The 18,635-nt window shown below is 38.5% G+C and overlaps 1 protein-coding gene across 3 annotated transcripts in view; it reads right to left on the bottom strand.

Moving 5' to 3' along the window:
* The window catches only part of SOX6 (SRY-box transcription factor 6), a 655,298-nt gene that overhangs the window by 371,628 nt on the left and 265,035 nt on the right, over positions 1–18,635 (bottom strand). For all 3 annotated transcript variants that reach the window (XM_045290980.1, XM_045290981.1, XM_045290982.1), the window contains exon 2: positions 2,727–2,967. In XM_045290980.1, the coding sequence (XP_045146915.1) occupies positions 2,727–2,963 (237 nt within the window). In that variant the 5' untranslated portion in view covers positions 2,964–2,967. The remainder of the gene's footprint in view (positions 1–2,726; positions 2,968–18,635) is intronic.

Raw genomic sequence — 18,635 nt, 5'->3', positions numbered from 1 at the left:
AGAGTGGGAATTAATACCAAATATTTTAGCTTATAGACGTTAAGAACACACAAAGATGCCATGGGAAACAATGATTGGTATAAAATGGGAGTGAAAGTTTTAAAATGTGTGTTGCAAGTATGAGTTATATTACAGTACTATGTAATATGTTTGTTACTTTAAACTATTTTATAGCATAATACACTCCATTTAACATAAATTTTACAGTACACTCCATTTAATATACATTTGGCAGGAACATTTTAAACACCTATTTAGATGACCATATTGTAAAACACATAAGTGAAACTAACACAAAAGCAGTTTGGCACTTGCCAAGATACAGATAAATATTTACTAAGAAAAAGAAAGTGTTCTCTAAAGAAGCAAAATTTGAATTGTAGTATTGGTGTCTCCCCATGTTTTCCAGTCTGGTTATTTTTATTTATATTTAGCATGGAAGTCAATCTCCATCTTAAAATCACCCCTTGCTTTTATCTCTTCCCTCTGACCCCACCCTCATCCAAGTCACTTTGATTTGGACTTAGCTGGACATAGCCTCCCAACAAGGTTTCCTGTTTCCACTCTTATCTCCTCCCCATCCAGTCATCACACCACTGACCAAATGATCTGTTTGGGATCATGTTAAAAAACCTTCTCTATGGCTCTCCATTGCATTAGAAAATAATCTCAACCTCTGTAAATTTACCCACACAAAAAACCGAGTATGTCACTTTTGTGGCATGCCATCAGGTGAATTCCAATGCACAGTGGCCCTTTGAGACAGGGCCCAGCTACCCCATAGAGTTGCTAGTGTTGTAATCTTAATGGGAGCAGATTGCCAGGCCTTGTCTCCTGCAGAGCTGCTGCTGTGTTCAAACCACCAACCTTCCAGCTAGCAGCCCAACACTTAACCATTGAGCTAGGAAGGCTCTTGCCATTGCTCCTAACTTATTATACTCGAGGCACTTATACCATCTTTCATTGTTTAAGATAGTTATATTTTTGAACATTAAATACTTCACAAAAGCGATACCTTCTTCCATTTTGCTCTTCTTCCCATCCATAATCAGAGAGGGCATTCTCTAACATTCATTCTACATTAGGTTTACCTATTATGTTCTCAGATAGCATCTTATTCTTTTTCTTCACAGCACTTATCACAATTGGAATTATATATTTAGTTGTGTGTCTATTTAACTTCTTCCCTCTCTCACATGCGTGCTTTCTACACTACTCTACTGCCAGTGCCTTATGGAGTGCTTCTTAATGAAAAGATGTACAATAAAGACTTGTAATCAAAGTGAAACATAGTCTCAGCAATATAAAAAAGACAAATAAATAAATGATGGAACAGAGTCCCATTACCTGGCCTAAATAAATGGCAGTGGCTGGATATGTATGTCACCTATGTTGTCATGGAGTTATAAAATAAACAGCTTAGTAAGTTCAATCAGAAAAATAGAACATTGGTCTGGCTTTACTATACCCCTGCCTTCCTTCATGCAAGGAAAATAAATCTTCCCAAGAATCTCTCTAATAATACAATGTTGACTCCTTTCTCACCTAAAATTAGTTCTAATACAGTCTATTTCTCCTGCAGCTCCCCAGCTCTCTGTTGCTGCTCCAGAGCAAGTGGTTGTGTCTGCAAGACCAACTGAAAAGAAACATGTCTGTCTCTATAAATCATTGAATCGAGTCTCTGACTTGGTCCTAAGACATGAAGTATAGGATGAGAATTTAAATATGCGTTATTCATGCTAAAGTTATTTTCAAGTATTCCCTTGTTTTTTTTAATTTACTTTTCCTCACTGCCCACTTAAAATATTCTCATTAACTTAACCAAAAGCCAAGAAATGCCAAACAGGGTTTAAAATTTCTAATCTAATGAAATGTATTAAGGTTTCGATCAGTTCTAGATTCTAAAAATAAAACATGGATAGTTTGCTTTAAATTAGGTCCTAGTTTCACTTATTCAGGTTTCTGTTCTGAGGGTCAGAGACAGAATTTAACCTGGGGAAGCAGGAGAACCCACTGCATGCATTTCACACGGCTCTTACTCGTCGGGTAAACTCCTGCAGCGTGATTGAACGATACTCAGGAGCTTTGCGTGCCTTTTGGAAATTGATATATAGGTGCATAAGTGAGAAAAGCTTTATTATAAATCAAAACTGACCATTAAAATGACAAATACCTACATGTCTTCACGAAGGATATATTTACCACATGACCTCATTCGCATACACATTTGCTCAATATGATTCTTCTGTATTAATTCACAGCCACACTTTATTTGATCATACTTATTTTGTAATCTTACTAAGTTTACTAACTTCAGTTCGGAATTTTGGTAAACTGATCTCATGTGCCCTAAATCACATGCAATCCTTATTTTTTCCCCCAAAAGATGCGCCTAAAAAGAAATAATTCTAATACTATGTATTTTGAGATTTCCCTTAAATACCTATCTGTAACGCTACTACCTGATACCACTGAATGACCAAATCAAACTCACTGTCATCTCATCTATTATAGTCTATCACAGCTCATAGTGACCCTCTAGAGACAGGATAGAACTGCCTCCATGGGGTTCTGAGACTGTAACTCTTTAAGCCTCATCTTTCTCCGGAGGAGCAAGCAGCTGGTAGTTTCAAACTGCTGACTTTGCTGTTAGCAACCCAACTCTCTACACCCCCTACACCTGCAGGGCACCAACTGAATGGCAGCGGACAGGTTTCAAAGCTCACCATTCGTTGATGAGACGACAGAACGCTGTCCCAGTCAGCATCTTGTTGAATGGTAGTGACAAGTGTTGGTAGCTCCTCAGAGTGAGGTTTGTTGTGCATTATGGGGTGGAGAGGCAGATGGGAGGCCACATGTGGATCACTGCCCTCTTCCTTTTCCCTTGAGGTCAAATCCTGGGTCATCGCTTCCTCTCCATCAGCTGCACAGGCAAATGGAGAGGTGGCTTGCTTAGAAGACATTCTTCTGCAGAAGGAAAAAAACATGATGGATTAAAATGGACTCTCAACAACAACAAAACAAACTGCTCCTTCCATTGTGGTCATTCAGGGAAAAAGGAACATCCTCTAAATTTAGAAATGTGTATGAACTACTCTATACCACTGAAAAAGAACGGAGATGCGCCCACATTCTCTCTTAACTCAGTAAACCCCTTCCCAGTAATTGTTACATGTTTTCCTCTCTGGCCAATCCACAAATGAAGTTATTATAGAGTAAGTTTTCATAATACATCGTCATGTATTTGCGAGTATAGGAGAGTGTGTCTGTGTACATGTGTATTTTTTCTCTCTCCACTAAATTATAAGCTCCTTGAGAGCAATTAGGAAGATAGACAGTTGACAATTAAAAATAAATGAATAAACTGGTGAATGGGCCGGTTTGTCAAATAAGTTGAAAATAAAAATATCCAAAATGTTCCTGAGGTTTATGGTAGAACACAATTTGACTAAAAATGAAGAAACTCTATGTGAAAAATAGATTCAGAACTAAGCAGGAGGGTAAATAATCTATAGTGGCAGTACTAAGCAAAATTGGTCCTGATTTCCTACTTGATACCTCGCATTCTGCATGTTAGGTCCAATACTGCTTAGAGCCAATCTGATCCTTTTATAAAGACTTTTAAGGCATAGCAACTGCTGAAAACCTTCAAATGACATATTGATTGAGTGGGTGATAATGATAGGCAATTTTGTACCAATTTAATTGCATATTGGTAATGACTGTACGTCTTATACTGAAAATGAGATAATATTCAAATGCGTAATGTTTTTAAGCCTCTAAGAATATTTGGCGAGCACTATTATATTTATCCACATAGAAAAGATTACTACACTCAGCATGACAGCCTCTTCACTCTCTAGTAAATTGTGCCTATTAAACGGAATTTCATGACTTACAGGAAGAATGTCATTCGATAAAGATGGTTCGTCTTCATGATTTGGCTAGAAATAAAATCTCTAAACAAGTGTCCACCTCAAGAGAAGGGGCAGCTGAATTTTTTGTTGTTGTTTACAGAAACTTTAGTTGTCAGGGGTTTGTGGCATCTAAAACTGCTGTGTAATGAAAGGGATAAGCCCTCCACCTTAATTGCTCTTTAACATTAATTGATTTCATACCATTTTTTTTTAATGCACAAATCAGTTAACATAGGAAACCACATGAGCATTTTTCAAATTAGCAAATCATTAACTTGCTAGTACTGTTTCTACAGACAAATAAATACTGATTAAAGGGTCTAGAAATCTGAGATTAACAGTTAAATTTACAAATCTGTCACATGCTTTCATGAATATTGCAGTGAAGGAAATATCAAGTGCAAAGAAAAATAATTAAGTTAATTCCAATTTAAACAGTAGTTTTTATGTAGCAGCCCATGTTTCACATAGGATTTAACAGCTAATGCTAAATTTCTCACAATTAATGAGGGGGCTCAGATCTAGTATCCTACAGTGAAAAAACATTAATATAAGATCAGTTAATCTAATTATGCACAGTTCTAAATAAAAGTATTACAGGCTTTTGAAATGCTTTGAAACATATTAATACGCTGATACCTATTTATAATATTCATTCTACAAATAATGAAATTTTCATCCATTAGACTTGAAACTAAAATAAAAGGGGGGAAAGGGCGTGCAGAGAGTGTTTACATTTGCTGAGTGCTTCTAGTCTTATGATAGCAAAGAATTAGGTAAATACATTTTTGACCAATTTCTATCAATGCCAACAGATGGATAAATGTACACATATGAATCCTTCCATGCACTTGTTGTAAATGGTACTACAGGATGTTTCTCAGTACACAAGCATCCTCTAGAGCTCACTGGATAGGTATCATAATTATAGGGGCCTTCAAAAAGTTCAGGGGAAAATCCTATTAGCTTTTAAATATCATTTTCCAACCAACTCTTAGATGCACCATCATATTAAGGCCAGGCCAGTTACAAATGAAAAGAAACTGTTTGGCTAATTTAGCACAAACTTGTTATAAACAACCAGAATGTTTTCATAGTTCAGATAATGACAGTCCCGATAATGCAATCATTTACATTAAAAATGAAAGCATGAATTTACTGCTGTTTTTAACAACAGTTAAGTACAATTGAAAGTCATAATTCAAAAGATTAACTTTAGCTCCCCAACAGACATCCCCTTATTATAAAGTGAATTGGCTCCTTCCAATAGCAATATATGTGATTGTTCCATTGGTATAAATTAATCATGACACAAAATCCAAAATGAAAACAGTCTCTTAAGAATAATTGCAATGATAGACGGCACCAGTGAACAATAGTGCACCATCCTAATTAAACACAAACGTGCAGCTGTAAAAATAGACTAAATCTGTCCAAAAGCTATGAGTTGAGTTTAAAGGCTGGTTTGTTAGAGTGTTTTCTTAAGGAAAGCTGGGCCCCCAGTCTTAATCAGCCAATAAATTATTTCCTGCAATTACATTAAATAGAAAATTATCTTCAAATGGGGAGTGTTAATTGAAAATCAAAATTCAGAGGGAAGTTTAGAAATTACACACTGAATACAATTAGTGAGGAAAGGCTTCACCTCTACTCCATCAACAGTCTTCTGGTGATTCCTCCAGTGACCATTCAGGAAAAGCTAAATTTGGAATCACACAATTTGTCTTTGGGTTTGCACCTACAAATACAAGTGTGTATTAAGGTTGCCAATAAAAAGGAAGGTTGTCCTCAAAATATCAATATTGAACCTGACTGTTGACCCGCAGTTCATAGCATCATCAAGGGTCAACAACCAAGGAGGCATGTACACTCAACTTGGAAACCCTTCTCTTTAGCAAAGGAATTAATATCATTTTTGTTCTAAGAATACATTTTCTATCCCATATTTAATATACTTCTCAAAAATCATGACTAAGGGAGAAAAGAGTGGCTTCTATGCTATGTGCAAGGTACTTCTCCACTAGTGCAAAAGAAAAGGGCATTTCTTTTTTATGAATTCATGAAGGTTTGATTTCAGGTTTGTGTTTGTCCATTTGCTTTGTGGGGTTTTTGGTTTTCTAAAGGGAAAATGTGCACAAATCATTTTAATGCATGCTTCATTAAATAACCAAGATTCTTATGATTAGATTCGATTTGCTGGTTATCTGTACACAATTACTTTATTAAAGACCCAATACCTTTACTAATTATATCCATATTTCATCATGTTCTTTGAGTTTTCCCTTTTGGAACATTTTTCTAGACCGACTACACTGTATTCTAGAAGCCACAAAGACACGTGACATTTGGCGAGGATAGGCTATAACCACCACAGCATAGCTACTCTCCTTTACAAACTCATAAATCAAATACATGCTTGTTCTATTGTTTTAAAGAGTCACGTGGACTGCTAAGTCTGCTTTCTAATGTGAATTTCAGTATTTTCCACTACAAGAATGTTCACCCTCGTCTGTTTGAACAGCACCTTCCTTTGGCTACTGCCATACACAGCTAAGAGCCACACACACAGTCAAAATCCACGTGAAAACGGTCAGTTTTTAATGTGACTCCACTTTGTTATATTTTTGCACTATTATAACTTAAAAAATCATTCAAATGAATTGTGTTTTTTTTTTAATTTGTATTAAAAAAAATCTCCCTAGTTATACCCCCTGAAAACAGGGGTTTATAATGGAAGTGCTGACACAACCCTAACTAAAGCAGCGCAAATGTTGCCGCTATAATACACAAAATCAAGTTCTATTATTCTAAACTACCCTCGCTCATGGGATTTTTCTTTACTGTGCTCCCAGCCAAACTGCTGAAGCATGAAAAATTTAAATGCAATCAAATGCGCCCAATTCTACTTTACTAGAACAAGTGTCTACAGTGGTACAATCTTAAAAGGAGATGCAACAGATTTGTTTGGTGTTTTTTTTTAACTGTTTATTTATAATACAGTGCATTGGAGATAAAATAAAGGAGGAAATTACACTCACATGGTAGCAGTGTATTGACTACACAGAGTACATTATAATCAGAGAGGAAAACTACATTGTCAACTTATCACATTGGCTAAACAAGATGGTTTTCTGGGGCATCGCTATTAGCAAGTAAAACCTCTAAAGAGAATCACACAACTTTGGGACACATAAAACCAAATTCCCAGCATGCGGTTCCTGAGTTTGAAATGCCTCTGCCCAGTTGATCAAGTGAATTCCCAGGATGCCAGGACACTGGTAAGAACTCCAGGGCTTAGGACTTCTGGGAATGAGCCTGTTGGAGATAAAGCCTCTAGTACAGTGATTGATAATGTTCTCTCGGAAGTCATGGAGAGGGCCTCTAGAAAGGTGATCATTGCTTTACTCTGAAACTCAGTACAAAGTCGGAATGTGTAGGCCACCACAAGCCTATTCAGACAATATATTTACTTTCTGCCTGTCTTTTCCCAAGAAATCAAAATTATCAGTCTAAGACAGTAGAAAACAATTAAGGTACTGGATAGCTAATTAATGCCGCTAGAAAATTATATTTTCTAGAACTTTAAACTTTTCTGATTTTATTTTTTTTTAAGTACCTTACATATGTCTGTATGTTTAAAAGGTCAAATTCCTTGTAAGCAGCTTTCTTGTCCGACACAGACACTCAACATTACATGTGTTGTTGCCGTTGCTTTGTACTGTTGCTCCCAAATCTATCACATGGGACTTACAAACATGTACAAAAGAGCCACTGGATTTACTGTAAGAATATTTCCAAGCTGACTTTTTAAAACACTTTCCTTACTTTAAAATTTATTATCAAATGGAGCTCACTTTTTAGGTGTGTTACATGCATTCAAAAGAAGCCCTGTTTGTTTTTGTTGTTGTTTTTTAACATAAAGCAACACTTAAATAGTTGGTTTACTTAAATTAAAAATAAAGTCTAGGCCAACATTCACATTTATTTTTGCAGCTCAGCCTCAGGCTACCGAGGTACACTTATTTCAGTCAGATAATTCACTGTTAATTTAATGCTGCAATGATCTGATACTGAGAAATAAACAACTAATTTTCCAAAAATATAACACAGTGCCTCTCATTTTAAGAAGCATGAGTAACAGGTATGTTCAGCTGCCAAAATGCACAATACCCAGGAACCCCTAACAAAGCATGCCAGTCCACCCAGCCTAAGGCAAAGAATGATTTAAAAATCCTCTTCCTGAGCCTCTAATTTCCATGTTTAAAGATCCTAGAGTGGGGAAGGGACAGAGGACAGGGGAGCCCTGATTCCTGGCATTAAAATGAACACAGGCCTTTTAAAAACATCCCTGCACCATTCAAGTAAAGCCTAGGGTAGGGGTTCTTACGGATTGCTTGAATTGTTCTGTCTAGCACTCCCACCTCTCCTCCCCACCTCCAACCCCAACTTCCCTGGGCGTCTGCCAGACTTTTCTCTCACATGTCTAATCATAACAAGCAATTGGGAAATTTCAGTGGAAAAGAAGAAGGTAACTGTTTTCTGAGCTAACTTGGGACGTTACAAACATCTAAAATTTGTATCGGCTCCTTCAGAACACAGGTAGTCATTTATAGAGGGGAAAAAACTGTTAAAAAGATGGCACTGGTTTAAGTTAGCTGTCAAATCAATAGAGATGAGTCGACTGAAATACATATGAATGTCTTGAAGACAGGGCTTCAATGAATGTATTTTGACTTATCTAAGGCCTAATTTTTCACACCAAGATTTTCCTAAAGCACAAAAATTGCCTCCAAAGGCCTCAGAGCTTCTTATAAAGCAGGGACTACCTGGAACAAATTCTTCTCAAGTCATCAAAGTTTGTATTGCTAGAGTTTATATTTAGCTGACAATATTGCTGTCACTTTATATAGCTTAAGACTGTTCTTTGGACTAGAGCTCATATGTCGTGGAATGCTTTGACTCATGAATTGTTTCTCCTGATAAAGTTACATCACGTAACCACCTCTGTCTAATTGGTTAGTATCTGCTGGAAGACGCAGACAACCAGACTAACAACTGGCCTGCCTGCCTGACTGCCTAAGGAACACCTATAATTACTACATGTGTGTGCCTGGGTACCCAGTTTCTTCCTGAGCTCAAAACAACTTGACTTCATGTAACCTTCATTTATATATATATATGAATTTTTTTTTCTTGATAGAAATAATATTGACTTTCCTCACAGTTTACTGACCAGAAGCTTGTTGGGATTTTTGCTTTGAAAAGTTGGGACCAGAGTATATTCATGAAATCCGTCCCTTAACTATAAGAACAAAACCAAGAAAGGATGCCTATAAATACATGCGAACTTGGAGGATTTTAAAGTTCAACTGAAAGCCTCTATGGCTTGAATGAAAGCTGTCTAAAAGGACAGGAAAATCAATTTCTATATGTTCGCTTTGAATCTCCCCTACACATGAAATGTGAACCATCATTTTTTAAATGAGTCAAGGACATGTTTTGTCAGCCTGAAACTGATTTGCTAATAGGAAAGCCTAATTGCAGGGTTTCTTATCTAATTGTTAATAAAAATCATAAATATGAACAATGGCTTTTCAGAGAGAAAGCGTAGAAAGCTGTTCCTGTATTTTCCATTCTTAACCTCTATGTCCATTCATGGTCTAATATTGCCAGAAGGAAAAAAAAGTAGAAAAAAGTGAAAATTCATAATATATAGTTTCAAAATATTGAATCTCCCACATGGTAACAATGAAAAGAAGGGGAAAAAATGTAGGTCTTTCTTTAGGTAAATAAAGAAATCCAGCAAGTCCTCTTTCATAGAACGAAATAAAGTAAAATTTAGGTTCATATCCAAGGGGAAGGGGCAGAGGGAAAGAGAGAGCAGGGAGAAGCAGGAGGAGAAGTGACGAAACGACTATGGCTTTGCAGTTCATTTTCAGTTTGTCTGCTTAATGAAAACCTCATTGTACAACCCTGAAAACCATTTCCAGCAGGCAGAGTATTTCTGATTCAGCAGAGGTTACACAAGCATCAAAGCAGTTAAATATAGGTGCCAAGCCGCATTGCCAGGAGCTCTTAGTACTGTGAGTTAGTGTTACCTGACAGCTTAGTGAATATAAAATTACTTGTTTCTTCAATTGAAGACAATCAAATTGTCACCTTCCATTGTAATAATGCACAACTAGTGATCAGCAAAGTGCAAACATAATTACCATGAAGAAAACAAAAAATCAAATCTAAATCTCTCGACAGAGTAAACACATTTATCTAGCTTGCCCCACAAAGAAGCGTATTTTAAAATGGAATGCTATGATGCAATCTTTTTGTTATTTAACAGTAAGATTTATTAGTCTTACATTAAATAAAAATGAAAAACAACAAGAATGACCAATTTATAAAAAGTTAATACAAATACCAGTAAAGGCACTGCAACTTTCCAGACATAGTACACGGCCTACATTTTATATCTGTGCAATTTGGGCCAATAAACTTAAGTGTATGTCAGCAGCACGTCCATTACAGAAACCACACTTTCTGGGATTTCTTTCTAGTCTAGAAACCTTTCTTAAAGTTGTAAAGGACAGATAGGATCCAACCTCAAAAGCTTCTGTCTTAATTTTTCCTTCAAAGAACAAAATGCTATGCTTTATTTTTGTCTTCTATAGTGGTGTGGTATTTTTGAAGTTGAAAATTCACCTCACAAAATTGATTTAGTATCTGTATTCATCTTTGGAAAAAATAACACAGGATATGCTGCATGTCCATAACTATTATTGAGATACTAGGCATCTGGATTCTTGTCCAAATTTAATGGCCAGATTGCCCAGCTATCAAAGTGATCTCAGCAGCCCAAAGCTGGGTTACTATTAAAGCACTGAGAATTTGGCGTGGTTCTATACCCGAAAATACCCCAGATAAAAATAACACAAATAACATCAATACAGATGCTCCTCTAACTAAACTGTTTTAAAAGCTTTCTTAGAAAAGTAAATTCATACCTATTTAATTCATTATTTGAAACATCCAGAACTCCATCATTCTTATCAATATGCTAAAAACAAACAGAAAAACCAACCTTCCCGTTCTTAAAAATATCCCAACTTAGAGAGAGGATTCCTACTCCCACCAATATTGCCCCCTTTCTCAGAAAAGTGTACCATCTTTAGTTATGCTTAGCTTCCATTTTTGCTTGTTTCTAAATACTAAGTTGTTTTGTTTGTCTTTTTCTTTTTTTTTGTTGGTCTTTTTCAATCATCTGAACAAAAGTGAACTAATAAGGGGGAGGGAGGACAAGGTATTGCACCACAGTGAAAGAATGAATTAGGGGCCTTCAGCAGCAGTGGATTCCTTGTGCTTGAATCTTAATATACAAATTCAGACATTTATAACCTAACATATAATATTTACAATGATAGCTTGATTCACTATAAATCTAGGCCCTGGCAATCCAACATGAAATTCCTATTCTTTCAATTGCTCTATCTTATTAGGGAACAGTAGAGGATAGAGTGTAGTGAAGACATTGGGTGGGTTTTGTAGTTAAATAGAAAGCAGAATAGAGATGGCAGATTCAGGAGAAGGGGACTCCTAATCTAGCACTGGGTGATTCAGTGCTAGAACCCTTGCATTCCATGCAGGAAATCCAAGTTTGATCCCCAGCCAATCTACTTACTTCATGTGTACTTACTTCAGTGACCTGTCTGTCACTGGAGGCTTGAATGCTGCTGTGATGTTTCAGTGGCACTCACAGACTAGCAAGGACCAAAACTAAAGGGCTGGCTATAGCAGCCAAAGAAAACCACATAGATCACAATGGTGTGATTCACAGCCAATAATGGTGATGATACAAGACCAGGCAGTACTTCACTCGGTTACACACAGAGTCACAAGTAGTTGGGCCAACTTGATGGCAGCTAATAACAACAGTCATTAGTTGAAATTTTTATTGTGATTTGAAATAAATTTCACACAATTAAGAGGCATTTTGGATATTAAAAATAAAGCTGCTTTAGGAAAAATATAACTTTCCTTGATCTTACCAAATTTAAAGTGTATAATAAACTTTCTAAGAGCTGATGGTGCTCGGCTATCAAAAAGTATAGCGTCTGGGGTCTTAAAGGCTTGAAGGTAATCAAGCAGCCATCAAGCTCAGAAGCAACAAAGCCCACATGGAAGAAGCACACCAGCCTATGCAACCACGAGGTGTCGAAGGGATCAGGTGTAAGGCATCATCAGAACAAAAAATCTTACCATAGTGAATGATGGGGGGAGTGCAGAGTGGAGATCCAAAGCCCATTAGTAGGCCACTGGAGATCCCCTTGCAGAGGGGTCTCGGGGAGGAGACGAGCCAGTCAGGGTACGATGTAACAACGATGAGAAATACAATTTTCCTCTAGTTCCTAAATGTTTCCTCCCCGCTCCCACTACCATGACTCGAATTCGATCTTGCAAGTCTGGCTAGACCAGAGGAGGTACACTGGTACAGATAGGAACTGAAAATACAGGGAATCCAGGACGGATGAGCCCTATAGGACCAGTGGTGTGAGTGGCAAAACAGGGAGGGTAAAGGGAGAATGGGTAGGAAAGAGGGAACTGATTACATGGAACTGTGTGTGACCTCCTCCCTGGGGGACAGACAACCGAAAAGTGGATGAAGGGAGACGTCGGACAGGGCAAGATATGACAAAATACCCATTTATAAACTATCGAGGGCTCATGAGGGAGGGGGGAGCGGGGAGGGAGGGGAAAAATGAAGACCTAATGTCGGGGATTTAAGTGGAGAGAAAATGTTTTGAGAAATGATGTACAAATGCGCTTTACACAATTGATGTGTGTATGGATTGGGATAACAGTTGTATGAGCCCCTAATAAAATGTTAAAAAAAAAAAAAAAAAGAATTATAGGATCCCCCAATAAAATAATTAAAATTAAAAAAATAAATAAACTTTCTAAGAGGCTCTAACACAATAGAAACCCTCAAGGGTTGCAAACTGATTTTTCTGGACTTAATAATAAGTTATTTAATCTGCTTCAAAAAAGTATACTTTTAAAGATAACTTCTTACAATATAATAATAACAACACCAAAACCAAACCAAATTCATTGCCACCAAGTCAATTCTGATTCACAACAACCCTATAGGTCAAGGTGGAAATGCCCTAGTGAGTTTCAGAAACTGTAACTCATTACAGGAGTAGAAAGCCTCATGTTTCTCCCAAGCAGTAGCTAATGGTTTCAAACCACTGACCTTTCAATTAGCAGCCAAAAAAGCAATCGCTATGTCACAAGGCTACTATGTAGTGACAATAAGCAGTATCAATAATTAGTGTAAAAATTTTATTTTTCCAGAAAATGTTTTAGAGACCTTGGGCAATAAAACTTGCTTAGGAAAGATCATAAGCTTATAACAGATGGAAGGAAAATAGAAACATTAAAATATTTTGTTGGATAAAAAATTTATTATCCTATATATTCCATGAGGACAGGGACCATGTCTGTCTTGTTCATTTTGGATTTCCATTCCTAATTCAGTGCATGATACATTGTAGACATCAGTAATAATGGAGAGCAGGGGGGAGGGGAGGGCAGGGGAGGGCAAGGGAGAAAATAGTTCTTTTGAAAAAGTGAAATGAATAGATAATCACAGAAAATATCACTCACTACTAATACTGAAAACATGTATGATTCTCTATACCTCAAATGTATCATTACTTAATATCAAAATCACATGATTAGTTAGTATATCTATGAATTCCTCTTATCTCCCTGAGACAAAAATCCTCAAATGACCACTGAACATTTCTACCAAGATATATTCTAATATTTAGCAAATTTAATATTGGATTCAGTGATATTTTCCTCAAAACCTTTTCTTATTCCCATCCACAAGCGCATTCATCTCTCAATCATTCATGCTCAAAATATGAACATTATACTACCATCTCCTCTTTTTGTAATCTTGGTGTTCACTGTCTTCTGGTCATTACGCCCTATCAACCCTTCCTTCACAATGTTTCTCATGCTCCTACACTTCTCACCACAATCATGATCATCTTAGTACACGGTCTTCATTACCTCAACAGCTCTACACTGGTTTACCTGATTTCAGTCTCTCCATCTCTGAACTAGCCTTACTGCCACAATATGACTGCCATTATCTCAGGCTACTTTCCTGGTCAAGAAACAGTAGCTCTCCCCGGATGGCAGAATAAAGCCCAAAGTCCTGCATGACCAAGATCTAACCAATTTTCCATAAATTTATCTTTGACTAGCCTGCCTTTAAATTCCTGACATCGGCTAGATGAACTCAGCTCTCACTCACTGCTACCTCTTAGCCCTCAAGCTCTCTGTCTGCCCCGGCCTCCTTCACCTGCCTTTCTGGTCATTAGAAAGCCAAGTGGGACTATTTCAGGACACAGCGATTGACCTCTTCTAATGACTTATTTGAAAACTTATTTTTATATCATTCACCCACACTTTTGCATACTACCTTAGTTTGATAAATATATAGATAGTTATGTCAGGGAATGCAGAGTATCTTAATCACAAAGTCATTGATTGCTGAAAAATCGGGAATGTAGAATAGCTCCATCACAGCATCATTAATTCCTGAAGCTCCCAAATGGAACAGAAAGGAAAAAGAAAGCAAGAAGAGTCAAAACAAATAAAATGCAATAAAGGAAGTTTCACAGAGTTCTGCAAGCTTTTGTTAAGCATCCAAATTCCAAAACACTCAACAAAATTTTTTCACAGCACTGGTTTTTAGTTGTTGTTGTTTGTGTGTGTGTGTTTTAACAAATAACATGAACATACATATAAGCAAAGAAAGGACAGAATTATGTAAAACAAGTTCTAGCATAACATGTCTAATGATACCCTGTGCATATCTCAGAGCATTTCCAGAAGTAAATTTGGCGCCCATCCACCCTCATTCTAGAATCTAAACATGTTCTTTTGGATCATATTTGCATTATAAAGGTAAGAGCCATGGTTGAGAGGCCATGGATGAACTTAGGTGGTGCCCAATATCAAAAATAACCATTTGGCTCTGTGCATTTGCTCTGGGACAGTTCATAGGCAAGCCTGAGAGCAGTGGATCTTCTTGTAGCCATTCTTCCCAGGTACCTATGTTGCACCAGAGATGGGTGGACTTTTGGGTAGAGGGCTATGCAGGGGGCTGCCACAGCCTGAACACAAGCGGGTCCCACAGTAGGCAGGGGTCACTGCCTATGCACAGCCAGGTTCCATGTGACGCTGGGTGGCAGGTCAGTGAGTGTGGGTCTGGATACACACTGCTCCAGCCCCAAGGGCCCCCAGGTGAACAGTCAGAACCATCTCAATGGAGCAGGAGACACATGACCCCTCTGTGCCTGTGGTTCTCATGTACACCCCACTGAGTGCACTCAGGCAGGGGATTCAAACAGGGTGAGTAAGAGTGGCTGATTACGCAGATGGTGCGATGGAATGCATGTGGCTAGAGTGCCCCATCCCTGCCTCTTGGAGTGGTTTCTCCAACCCAGGGTGCAGAGAATTATGCATCTCTTGGGCTGGGACCAGTCACCCTGGTGAGAGTTGTTTCTGGAGCAGAAAACGTGATTTCTTCCTACACAGGAGAAAGCAGTTTGCAGCACAGGCAAGGAATCCAGCTGGGAGAGAGGCTGCTTTAGAACCTCCAGGGTGGACTGGTGAAGGGCTGCAGCTGGGAACCAGACCACCATGTCCACAGGCACCAAGACCAAGACTTAACGTTGAATGTGCTGGGACAGAAAAAAATTAAATCAAAATCAAAGACCTATGAAAATACTAATATAGCATGCCTCTGAAAACAGCACGCAGGGGGAATCAAGATGTGCAACAGTGTATAACCTGACCATTATTTGGGTAAAGACTAAGTAACTGTATATGTCCTCTTCAAGTCTAATCGCCATGTAACACTGCGTATACCCTCACTTCTAAAGAAAACAAGTAGAAATGCTTTTTACACAAGGGTGCACATTGTTTTACATTATAATTGTGCATGAAAGCTAAAGAACTCCAAACACATACATACGTGCACAGCTTCTGGAAAACAAGAGAATCCAACTGTTTACGTGAGCCAAGTAGGATATCCACTATCACACAAACTAAAAGATTCTTGACCAAATATGATGTACCTATTTGCACATTTATCAAACCATACAAATTTTCAAGAGATGCTGCTGCAGGAAAGGATCTTGCCCTGTTTACCCAAGCGTGTTTTTTTTGTTGTTGTTGTTTAATGTTTTTAAATTTTCTTTTTCTGGATTTATTTTTTTAAATCATTTTATTAGGGGCTCAGACAACTCTTCTCACAATCCATACATACATCAATTGTGTAAAGCACATTTGTACATTCATTGCCCTCATCATTCTCAAAACATTTGCTCTCCACTTAAGCCCCCGGCATCAGGTTCTCATTTTTCCCCTCCCTCCCCGCTCCCCCCTCCCTCATGAGCCCTTGATAATTTATAAATTATTATTTTGTCATATCTTGCCCTGTCCGACATCTCCCTTCACCCATTTTTTTGTCTGCCCCCCAGGGAAGAGGTCACATGTAGATCCTTGTAATCAGTTCCGCCTTTCAAACCCACCCTCCCTCTACCCCCCCAGTATTGCCACTCACGCCACTGGTCCTGAAAGGATCATCCGCCCTGGATTCCCTGTGTTTCCAGTTCCTATCCGGACCAGGGCAAAACCCCTGATAGGGGGGGGGGGGGGCAATTTAGAAACTAGAGGAAAGCTGTATTTTTCATCATTGCTACATTGCACCCTGACTGGCTCATCTCCTCCCCGAGACCCCTCTGCAAGGAGATCTCCAGTGGCCTACAAATGGGCTTTGGGTCTCCACTCCGCACTCCCTCTATCATTCACTATGGTAAGATTTTTTGTTCTGATGATGCCTGATACCTGATCCCTTCGACACCTCGTGATCGCACAGGCTGGTGTGCTTCTTCCATGTGGGCTTTGTTGCTTCTGAGCGAGATGGCCACTTGTTTACCTTCAAGCCTTTAAGACCCCAGACGCTATATCTTTTGATAGCTGGGCATCATCAGCTTTCTTTGCCACATTTGCTTATGCACTCATTTGTCTTCAGGGATCATATCGTGGAGGTGAGCACACAATGATATGATTTTTTGTTCTTTGATGCCTGATAACTGATCCCTTCGGCACCTCGTGATCACATAGGCTGGTGTACTTCTTCCATGTGGACTTTGTTGCTTCTCTACTAGATGGCCGCTTGTTTACCTTAAAGCCTTTAAGACCCCAGATGCTATATCTTTTGAAAGCCGGGCACCATCAGCTTTTTTCACCACATTTACTTACTCACCAGCTTTGTCTTCAGCAGTTGTGTTGGGAAGGTGAGCATCATAGAATGCCAATTTAATAGAAGAAAATATTCTTGCATTGAGGGAGTACTTGAGTGGAGGCCCAATATCCATCTGCTACCTTAATACTAAACCTATAAATATATGCACATAGATGTTAAAGTACTACCTCAGAACTTATCAAAATCAAATGAGTCTGTCCTCAGGAAAAGGTTTACAATCACCATGCCTGACTTATTAGCATTTCCATTTCTTCCAAAGCACATCTTTCACTGTCTCCTATGATGCCCAAACTGGAATAGTGTTACCACTCTACAGAAACTACTGCTAGAATGAAGTGTGGTGTCATGGAAAGGTTTAGAGCAGCGATTCTCAACCTGTGGGTCACGACCCCTTTGGGAGTCGAATGACCTTTTCACAGGTGTCACCCAATTCATAACAGTAGCAAAATTATAGTTATGAAGTAGTAATGAAAATAATGTTATGGTTGGGGAGGGGGTCACCACAACATAAGGAACTGTATTAAAGGGTCGCGGCATGAGGAAGGTTGAGAACCACTGGTTTAGAGTAAGATGTAAATCTCCAAGCCTCTCATGTGCTGGATGGGTCAACTTGAAGAAGTTACTCAACTTCTCTGAGCATTTGTGTTTCCATCTGTAAAGTTAGGAACAACACCACTTCTTTCAAGGGTTGCTGTGAAGACTGAGTTATACATGTGCAAGGATCAAATATTTGGTAGAAATCAAATGAAAAATCTCCTTTAAATAAAATGTCACAAGAAATTATGTAGTTTGACCCAAACAACCAAAATAGATTCTGGATTTTGAAAATTATAATAAATAAAAGTAACCCAAAATAGAAATTTCCCAGTGGCGATGCAGCCATGGCCCAATGCTGAGTAGACCATACTTAGGACAATATTAAAAACACAGCATACAAATACCTAGGCTACAGCTTCTGTAAAAGGAGCCCTGGGGTAACCAAGGGGCTGAAGGATTGGAGGTTTGAACCCAATGGGATTAGAGGTCACTCTGTGGGTGCAAGTAGTAGCTGTCTGTGTCTATAAAGCTTTACAGCCTCAGAAACTAAGTAACGGGATCACTATGAGTCGGAACCTACTCAACTGTAGTAGGGATTTTTTTGTTTTGTTTTTTCTGGGTTGCAGGGGAAGGGGGTGGAGCAGGGCAGAAGGGATACCAAAAACAAAAAACAAACTCACTGGCATGGAGTTGCCTGACTCATAAGGGCCCTCTAGGGCAGGGTGGACCTGCCCCTTGGCTTTCCACGATCATCCCTCTTCACAGGAGTAGAAAAGGGACTGAGATGAGAGAGAATCCCTCTTTACACAGGGGAAACCAAAGCATGTTGGGTCTGC

This window comes from Echinops telfairi, unplaced genomic scaffold (assembly GCF_000313985.2).
Source record: "Echinops telfairi isolate 266 unplaced genomic scaffold, ASM31398v2 ScPeMD7_60;HRSCAF=208, whole genome shotgun sequence".
Classification (NCBI taxonomy): domain Eukaryota; kingdom Metazoa; phylum Chordata; class Mammalia; order Afrosoricida; family Tenrecidae; genus Echinops; species Echinops telfairi.
The sequence above is the reverse complement of the archived record's forward strand: the minus strand, read 5'-3'. Positions and strand labels throughout refer to the sequence as shown.